The sequence below is a fragment of the Aplysia californica genome, unplaced genomic scaffold (assembly GCF_000002075.1).
Source record: "Aplysia californica isolate F4 #8 unplaced genomic scaffold, AplCal3.0 scaffold00011, whole genome shotgun sequence".
NCBI classification, from domain to species: domain Eukaryota; kingdom Metazoa; phylum Mollusca; class Gastropoda; order Aplysiida; family Aplysiidae; genus Aplysia; species Aplysia californica.
The window spans coordinates 2,344,239-2,355,130 of NW_004797281.1; the positions used below are offsets into that span (position 1 = coordinate 2,344,239).

Below are 10,892 nucleotides of genomic sequence, written 5' to 3' on the forward strand. Positions count from 1 at the left end.
TTAAGATGATGAAAAATGCTGTCTTTTGGTTAACGGAAAATGGAAACTGAAATGGAGATGAAGAATTCTGACAATGGGTACTGACACGAGAGGTTCTCTGCGTAATAGTTGGTGCTGCTTAAAGAACCACAAAAATCTTCTAGTCATTCATGAGGCTGCATGTTTAAGGGGAGACATCACTGAAGCAAAACTTTTTTGCATACAGTTCTGAGTGATTTCTAGGTTTAAAAAAAAAGAAATAACTATTCATTTTTGCAACTCGGTACCTGTCCAATGTGTTAACATATTTTTTTTTCATTCAAAGATTTTAAAAATTGAAAAAACAATATTTTACCACCAACTTGACTAACAGAATTATCCGAAAGCCATGCCTCCCCTTCAGGTTGCAAAATAATGGTGAAACAAAAATACCTTCTACAACATCTGAAACCACAGAAAATATATGATAAATGTATTTGTCAACTGACTGGCAAGCAAGGTTAACAATCTATCTTGAGCATCGTTATAACAGAATCCAAACTGAACTTGAATGGTAAAAAAAACTTTTCTCATAAATGAAGAACAATTGAAGTGAAGGCATAACTAAAATACATATGTAGTAAGTGAAGACAATAAAACCAAATCGGACCAAATTTGTTGGAAATGAGAAAATGAAAATGCATAGTTCGAAGATTACTTGGCAGACATAAAAATTTTACTTTCTTTCTTCTTTAAAAAATACTTTAAAATTATTCTTCCTTTCACCATTGCAGTATGTAAGTTAAAATTGTGAGGAGGGAATCAAAGAGAGGCAAAATAGTATTTCATTTACCATAAAATGTATGAACAACACAGTCCGTGAAACCTCCACTCCACTTTTTAAAAACCCAAAAGCAACAACCTCTTCAGTTACGTGATACATTACAGCATTTACTTCCCTGACAGTGACATACAGCACGTCTTTTTTTCTTGGGTTTACCCAACCACAAATAACAAACAGCTGTTTTATTTCTTCTGACCAAGGGACAACAATGTTATCAAAATGTTCACTCTTCTGAAAAAATATAATTTTTTGGGCTTATAGGTTTCTACAGATATGGGCAGTTGATGTGTACATTGATTTAAAATGTGAAATGAACACAACACTGCTTTTGTGTGTGAGTGTGTGTGTGTACGTGCACAGAAATTATGCAATTAAGCTTGAAGAGACTTGCAAAATATGACAAAGTACCACAATTCTGACAGGAGAGATGAATGCCCAACAAATAGATCAAACCAAAATTGATAACCCCTTGTTATTTCATAACCTAAACAGTTTTCAAAAAGAGACCTTAACTCAGTACTCATACGTCTTTTGCACTGAAATGAACCTAAGAGAGTCACGGTAAAAAAAAATGCCATTCCCCCTCCTCAAATGCTACTGACAGGCCTACTGTCATAATATAATATAAAATTTTGGTTGTTTTTTGTTCGGTTTACCCCAAGGGATCTGATCATACATCTCAGCATTCCCTACCTTCACCCTTCTCCACACCAGATGGTCAGCCAGCAGTTAAGACACACAAAGCCCAAAATTTGGAAAATTCATTTACTTTCTATTGCGGTTTCTTAATCTGTAGTATATCAATTGCATAGTTTCAAGAAATACTTTGTCACAATTAGAATTCTAAATGTTAAAAAGAGCAAGAGAAAACAAGATAATTTCAGTAAAATTGTTAAAAGAATGAACTATTTTTTTTCTTTCACCTGAATAATTTTGCGTTCTAAGTTTCGTACATTTTAATAACATGTCAACAAAATGTTTCAGCACGATGTGGTGTAAATCCAGCAGTCAGCTGAAGGGTGGTGGGCAGATACACAGGTCCAGTCAGTTCAGAGGACCAAGACTCAAAGAGTAAAAAACTAAACAATACTTTAGACATAAGCAAATTAAAGTTTCAAATACTGAGTTGTGGAAAGAGCCTTTGTGATTCCACCTGAACATATCACAGCGCCAGAACTCAGCAAATATATATCAGCAGTCTATGGTAGCATATCAGAAAATCGGACATACTAGATATCACAGATGATAAATATTCAGAATCATAAATCATAACCTTTCAAAGTCAAAGAATTAATGAAATTTCTTTTTACTTAAGCTCCAAGAAATATTGCTGCCCTGTATCTGAAAAATATTGTGCATATATTTTTAAATACTTATGCATTTTTTAAGAAATGCATGTCAGACCGAAGGGCTAAAACCCAAATGGCCGCTGGATTGGAAAAGTAAGAAATGCATATAATCTATAGGAACATTTTTTTTTCTTCTTACAAAAACTGGATAGACTTTAAAAAGCCTGGGTCTTAATGTATTTTCCAGAACAAAATGTTAAGAAATAATCACACCTTAATACAGGTGTAACTCAGCAGTTTGGCTTCAACAAAGCAGATACAGGCCAGCACAGAGAAAGAAAAGGACGCTGACGCAAGAATGTAAAGCAGATGATAAATCAAGAGTGTCATATTTCATGACATTATACAAAATCCCATCTGTTTTTCTGAAGGAAAACCCCACAAATACAAACCTCATATAATAATAAACACTTCCTTGAAAAGAAAAAAAACAACAAATAGCCAAAATAGTGCCAGAATCTCATGTACCCCAACAAAAAGTAAGAGCGAATAAATCCAGTTCAGGAATATACCCACTTAAAATGTATATGTTGTAGGTTGACACAAGAAAAATCTAAAACAGAGAATAAAAGACAGTATATTATCATACGACACTGCATAGTTAGGCAAACCTCTGTTCGTCTCATGTCTTCTGAATACTGAATGTTTTTACGGGCAACGAAAGCGATACATCATATTATATCACAAAGTTGGAGATGACTACATTGTTGTCTACATACTTTGCACACACTAGAAACAGGACTAACATTGGTTGAAAAGAAAAAAACACTCCCTTAAAATTGTTACTTAGTAAAAAGATATTTTAGAACTAGGCATGAAATATGAAATGTACACTGAAATATATAAATCTGAGATTCAATCACTATTTGAATGTTGAATCCTATTTGGTGTATTAAGTCCCACTTTCTACTAAATTCTTATTCTTAAAAAAAAAATGTTTTAAAAGAAAGAAAAGAAAAGGAAGATCTAAGAAAAATGAAATCGAACTCAGGAGTGCTAACCCTAAAAATGAATTTGCACACAAGAATAGTTTTTACAAACACACAAAACTGTAGGCCTATATCACAAGCAGTTAGCTTTTGACCCAGCAGTTGCACATCATTCTCAAATGCATAGACAGTGCGTGACAAGTCATACTTGAAGCCATAATAATAATAATACTCTCGATTTTGAGCTTGAAGAAATTGGAAGGACTTTCACAAAAAAGTTACACAACTAAATAATCAGTTTTTGGATTCTCTCACAAAACGCACATTTTGGACTTAAGGCAGTATCATTTCTGGGAAGCAATGCATAGCGACAATTTAAACTTTGGAATGGACTCGATCAAAGATACAGAGGCTGGCCGTCCTGTCAAAAAGACTCGAGAGTCTATGGTAACGGAGGAGAAAAGCACAATATAATTGCGAAACAGCTGGGCCTCATCAAGTAAGAAGACAAAACTTTGTTGAGCAAGAAACATTTTAAAACATATTACAGCACTTTCGCACATACCATTAGTCCATATATACGTATAGTTCTCTACAATCTTGACACTGAAGTACAGCATACAAATGATAAATTCAGGAACTCTTTCCTATTCCTAGGCATCATCAAGGGATACCAAAGGAAAATATCTTTCTTTTTTCCTGAAGAAACCCAGTTCGTAAAAATAAAATTCTTACAAAAAATCGACTCAGTTTTCAAAGTGTTCAATATCATCCTTTCCCATTTACATAATTTCAGATAAAAATTTAGACATGAAAACGAAGGGAAGCCCACACATGTGAAAACAAGCAATATCATAAGTCCACTTTCCAAAGTCACCAGTCTCTCTAAGATTCTTTATTTTACTCTATCATTATCATCGTAATGTTGGCTATAATCATTCATGTGTCTTTAGTTCACAGGTACATTACATAAATATTATTCCCACACCATACCGAAACGACCAGTACGTCACGGTGAAACATCATAGGAGGTTAACTCATCTCATACAGGCCCTGATTGTCTACTCACTGAGGTACATAACTGTTCACTGTGACTAAAAATCCAACCATTCTTAGGTATGATTGATAACATCAAATGCTTCGTCTTCTAAGGAAAATATAATATTCAGTTACATGTGTCAAATAAAATAATTATCTACAAACACCACACCGTTTGTCATTGCTTTTATAATTGAGCGATTATAACCTCATCATATGATTCACAAGAATTAGCATCCTGCAGTGTTTCAGAGTTACTATAGATGTGTTCTTTCAGCATTTAGTGCTTGCTGATCCTGTGTTTTTGCTGAAAGAGACTATGCCATCCATGACCAGTGTGGCATACGCATCAGAGGTGGCGAGTTACATAATTTTCTATCACACTAGTGGAAGAGTAGGCCTGCCTAATTATCTTCACAATTTTAAAATCAGGGGGAAAAGAAAGTCTCCCAGTACAATATTCTTTATGCATTAAAGTCAGTAAAGCATAAGAATAAACTAGTGGAAAAATTAAGGTTGTGCAATGCTTTATTCCGCCAGCCTTTTGAGAATGGCCTGTTTATACAAATGTATAATCAGGCAAGTCAAATTATGGAGCCACTCTTTTTGGCTTTCTGTTTCAGCCAATGTTCAAACACATCAAAAGAAACGCAATCTGTGTGCAAAATATAATATAAGTCTAAAAAGTCTTCAAAGCTATGCCGTTCGCCTCCCCACTAATTCCTGAGTTCAGATTTTCTACTCAGCACATGCTACACCTCAGGCCCTGTGCACACTAGGAAACTTCCACTTATCGTTTGGATGTGGGTATACAAACAAGGCAATTTTTACCCCTTTGTCTCATTTTACCGCAGGTGACCGCCTACTTTAAAGATAAGAAAGTTGCGAAATTTTCCTAATGTGCGCAAGGGCTTATGCGATCTATGGAAAGTGTTGGTGTTGTATTTGTATGGGTTTTATGGCTCTTTCAATACTGCTAGATCGTCTATGAGACATAACCTCCAAATTCAACTTCAGTCTCCAAAAGGGACCATCTACCCAAGTGGGAGTGCAAAAATAAAAAATTGTAATCGTAATTGTTTTACGCTCCAATCAACACTGTTAAGATCATTTAGGAGGTGGGCTGCCTCTAACCTGCCTGTCAGGGCAAACCCGTACTGAGAGGGATACAACATCCCAACAGACAGACATACAGAGACCCACCCCATTATGGAATCAAACTCACTTCTTCTGCATGCAACAGCTAACCACCTAACCACTACACCACAGACCCTGGGTCACAGTGGGTGGAGAGTTCTTACAACTCCCTAATATGGAGTGCTCATTGTGGATGGGATCGGGTTGGGTTGGGTCTGGTCAGGGGCAATCGTCCCACTCGTCGCCTGAACGCGTTTGTTTTTGAGGTGATGTGTCGGGCCCGATTGACCAATGCCACGATAGCCGCTTTGCGCCCTCAATCTGGCTAACTAACCGCCCCAACCAGACCCGATCCCCCAATAGGTACCCCATATAAGAGTTCAAGAGCACTGAGAAGAGATAATAAAATTTGACATGTTGAGATTCCTTATCAGACCTGACAAAATATTACCACACTTAATCCCCAGCAATTTGCATTTATCTCCCAACTGAGAATAATTTTGAACCTTTGTTAGGTGCTGCTGAAGTAGCAAGAGCAAAATAAAGCATCTGAGAGTACTTGGAAAATTACCTCATTCTAAGTTTTTTTCAGAGTTTCCATAGATCTTGACATTGAATGAAATTAAAACACAGTCAACGATATTCATAAAATGAGAGCATAGTATTCTGTCCTATAAATTATAGTATAATGCTTGAATTTTGCTATGCACACACACACACAAACACACACACAAATCACATCTCTCCACATTTCAAATACACATATTATGTCAAACTATGTGAGTAGCTTTATGCCATTTGTAACCATGACACACTGAAGAGTTACAAAACCCAGTCAGTAAACAGTTCAGTAAGCTACTGAAGTTGGCAAAGGTTATATATATATATAGAAACAATTTCCGTTTAAATGAAAGATGAGACAAACGGAAGTGTTGATGAACAGAACAAAACGACTTAGGTGATCCTCACAACCTGTACAAAAATCAACAGTCACAAGATACGCCTCTCTGTCATTTCTTCTTTACTTTCTGGTTTAAGGCAATTCTGGAATTGGCTGGCGAGGATTTGCTTGAGGACGCTCCATTAGAGGAAGTACTGAGCAGTTTTGTGCTGGTTGTATTGCCACCGACCGTTGTCTTTGTAGCTGCAGTGGATGACTTGGATATGTTCTCACAGTTGCTCCCCTTTGGAGTAGGCGTTTTGCTCATTGGGCGTGGTGAGGGAGTATTCAGCTGGGAACTTCCTTTTGTCTTCTGAAGAGGAACAGCGTGAAAAATATAAAAGTTATGGTGAGTCTGGACGATTTAGAATACACGTATCAACGTGGACACTGCCAGTAAGAAATCTCTGGCACTGAAAAAAATCCAATCCAAACAAATAGAAAGCATTTTTGTATATCTATACACATTTGTATAAATGATATTTTCCTTCCATGAACAAAATCGACAAAGTTTAGATCATGTAGGAGAAGGGTAGTTTTGACCTAGCCTGTAGGGGGGGGGGAGTGAAATTTGAATTTCTAAAACATAAAACACATAACACACAATCATACATACACACACACACACACACACACACACACACACACACACACACACACAAGCAAATACAAACACACACACACACACACACACACACACACAAGCAAATACACAACCAGAACACACCAAAAAAAGAAAACAAGGAAGCAGGCACCAAGAAACATTTGAAGCCAAAATGACTTCAAATATATATTATAATTATAATGCTATGGTCAGTATGAAGCAGTTATGTCACTTGATTAGAAGACTAAGCTACATTGTCGGGCAAGCATCTCAAATCATGTAACAGTGAGATACACACTTCTGGAACGGAAACAAAAACAGCAAGAAATGAAGCATAGAAATGGATGGTTATCTACAGCTAGGAAATATGCCACAAAGCAAAATAGTGAAAAAAAGTTGTATAGATTTAATGCCCCTTTCAACGCTGTAAGGTTATTCAAGAGGCGGGACCTCCGAATTTAAAATCCGTCTCCGATGGCAACGAGCCAAATGGGAAAAATTTGTGTAAAGTGCCTTTCCTAGGGACACTAGTTCGGATCGAGCTTGAACCTTCGCAACCTAGGCTATCTTAGTACATGTACTAAGATAGCCTAGCCCTGAACCCATTATCTCACCATACCAAGTCCAGTAGACTACTGATGCCAGCCAAAGCAAAATTTTTTTTTACTATGTACAAGTACAAGTATTGGTCATATTAGTCAGAAACGTTCATCTGTAAGTCTTTCACTCCAGTTCATCTGCAAGTCTTTCACTCCAAAAGTCCATGAGCTGTGAGTATCAGAAGAGTTCTGTGCAATCAGGGAGCCGTCTTGGGCAATTTCAAACGCATTTATATTTGTGTCACGACATGGCGGAATCAGGCGCTTGTCAGTTTTGGGGCATATGGAGTTATTGGTATCATCTTAAAGCCTGTCCATTTGCCGTGCTTTCGGTGAAAAAAATATCAATTTATCTGGGATACAAGTCAAAATATTGGAAATTGAAGGAGATGGTTTCAGAAGTAAAATGGCTGCCAAAGTTGAGTTAGTTCCTTAGCTTGAGAGTCGGAGGACACTAAAATTTTACATCTTTTATGCCTTCAATCAACATTTTTCAGTAAAAATCAACACAGAAATATGTTCTTTAAAGGGCATGAAAGGTGTTGAGCCAAAAAAAGAAAATTCTATAAAAATTCCCCAACCTACGAAAAAAATGCCAGTTTCTTCTTGACTTTCATTATTTTGACGAGCCCCTGGTTTCACCACGCTGCCTCACATATTTTGTGTTAACGCAAGCTGGTGCTGGTGAAATCACAAAATTCTTCCAATCACCATCACTGCCTATCTCACCCTACATCAGGCTAAAGGCCTAAAACAAACCTTTTCCACGTTTCTTGATCCTTCGCTAGCCTGTCGACATTATTCCATGTCTTCCAATTTTTATGCACAACATCCTCTTTGACTCTTCTCCAGGTTCCATTTGGCCTTCCCTTTGATCTCTTGCCTCGTGGATTCCAATCAAACACATTCTTTGTAATCCGGTTCTCCCAATAAAGGATTAATAAAGTACATATTTACTTTCTCTTATTTACTTGTGACATTTCACAGAGATTTTTGTTGTAAAAATCCTCACACTCAACCAGCCAAAAGGTACACAGGTGAGTGCAATATCTACTCACATTTGGCTTGAGGAGGCCAGAGCTGGGAGACATACGGTTATAATCTCCAGCGCTTCCCTTCTTGCCACCGGAACCTTTCCTCTGCTCCTTCTATTAAAAAATTTAAGAAAAGAGACGAAAAAAAAAGGAAATTATAATAAATAACACCGTCTGCAAACCCCTCATCCTAAGCTGTTTTTTTTTATCTTACATTAAAAAATAATGGATCATTTACCATCTCCATTGACAAGGTCAACAGGACTTGCAAAGATGATCCTACAGGGCACTGCACTAGGAGGGAGAAGGAAAGGCAGACAAAAAAGGAGATGGGAAGACAACATAACGGAATGGACAGGTTTAAAGTTGGGTGAAGCCCTTCAAAAGGCTACAAATAGAGAAGGGTGGAGAAAAGTGGTTGCCTGATCATCCTCGGTGCCCCAACATTCATCTAGACTAAGGGATCAGTATATTAAAAGTAATTTGCATACATGAAAGCCAGCTTGGTTTGAAATTACTTTCACTTGACCATCTTGAATCGGAAAAGGAGGAAAGAGGGAGCAGTAGAGCAGTGACGTCACTATACGTGACGTGAGAACAAGACGGCTCACATTGAAACACCATTTGTCGCTACCCTAGAATTACAAAGTTCTATCTGCTCAGTAGGCTACCTAGTTTTGAGAATTTTGATGTTAATTAAAAAATGTTGAGTTTCTCAACATGTCAAGTTCTTTTGAAAGCAATTCTTTGAATATCTTTACGAATTTGATAAAGCTGGTGGAACATTTTGCTTTCTGACCTCATGGTCTCAGTAACTTAAAACAACCAAAAATGTCAGATAGAACATAGTAATTCTAAGGTAGAGATTTGTTGCAACTTTACTGAGAATAAAGTTGAATGACGAAGAGGTCAGTCAATTCTGTTCCAGCTGTGCTTACCCTGAACCCAACCATATAGCAGGAGATAAAATGAGGAATCTCTATTCTTTCCCTTCATTTTGAAAAGTAACTGCAAGGACTAAAATAAATATGGTTCCAGTATGTTCACTACTACTATACTACTATAACAGACTCCTGTTTAGTTGGAGCATCAGCATCATTCACGAGGTGAAAAGGTAAATAGAGGAAAATGAAGCAGAAAAAGAAAAAAATTGTTGACAATAAGATTCTCAAATTTTCAAAGGAAAAGTGATCAAATCTACGCTAAAATATTGTCTCAGTAATATTACAGAAAATGAAAACCTTTCTTTCATTCAATGGCATGTCAAGTCAGAGAGTAGAATCATTCTATAAAGGCATGTTACTTATTTAAAAAGCAGTTAATTCAAATTAAAACACAAGAAAAGAAAAAGCGAAATGTTATTGTTGCTGAGTATAATCTAATATAATTGTCGTGGGTCCACATGAGTTAAAAAGCAAAACGACTGTAAGAAACATTGAACACGATTGAAACTCATAAATACTCAATCTCACATTACAATGACACAATACTTTGCTTTGTATTGGCCACTCATTTCTCCTTCAAGAGCATGATCAGAACACGAAGCAGAAAGCAATTCAGTTGATACGCCAGGCTTTTCAATAACACTGTATGAACAAGCTGGTGTACAAATCAACATGCACCACACACAGGCACTCATAGGAGACTGACCACTTCATTTTTTAAATCCCAGTGTGCCAGGGAATCCTAAACTTAACTTCTTAATTTTGAATTAAAAAATAAAAAAGAGATGCTTGTACCATCCAAAGCAGTGGGTAATGTATTCAAATTATTTTTTTAAATACATGGGTCACCACACCACTATCAACACAGTTTAGATAACTTAGAAGGAAGGCTTCAACCTTGCCAGTTAGGGCTAACCTGGACTGAGAGGGATACACTACATCCCAACAGAAAGATTGGGGTACTCGATAAGAGAGGATGTGGTGGCGGAGCGATTAGCGTGCTTGTCTCCGAAGAGGAAAGTCCGGGTTCGAGCCTCAGTTCGCACACAGATTTTTTTCGCCCCCTCCTGCCCACCCAGCAGTAATGGGTACCTGACTTCGAGTTGGGGAAGTAAAGGCGGTGTGAAAAGGAACTGGGTACCCTACCACAATATGCTGAAGGCCCAGGAAGTTGTCTCATTAACAAAGCAATTCCCAATGTCAAGATCGGATGCGGGAACAGCTTTACTCAATAAGAATTCTCCCCTCACATGAATCAAAACTCACATCTTTTGCGTGCGATGTCAGAGCGCTGAACCACTATACCACAGATATCGATATGAGTAAAAATCAAGAGAATGCCCATGTTATAATACACTGAACATCAAATCAGGTTAAACTTTCTGTAAATCCAACATCCACATCTTCAAGACTTTGTAAACTTAGCTATAAGTAAACATCCTTTTTGCTCACCTGTGACGCAGAAATTGGTCAGCACTAAAGCTACTCCAATCTTAGTGAAGAACCTGATTTTTCT

General features: G+C 37.2%; 1 protein-coding gene across 1 annotated transcript in view; it reads right to left on the reverse strand.

The window, feature by feature from the left end:
• Positions 1-5,321: 5,321 nt before the first annotated feature.
• LOC101853659 (serine/threonine-protein kinase 33) overlaps positions 5,322-10,892 on the reverse strand; it is a gene marked incomplete in the record, with an annotated part of 94,833 nt that continues 89,262 nt past the window's right edge. The window contains 2 exon segments of the mRNA XM_005089999.3: positions 5,322-6,508; positions 8,457-8,546. Coding sequence (XP_005090056.2) covers positions 6,266-6,508; positions 8,457-8,546 — 333 coding nt within the window.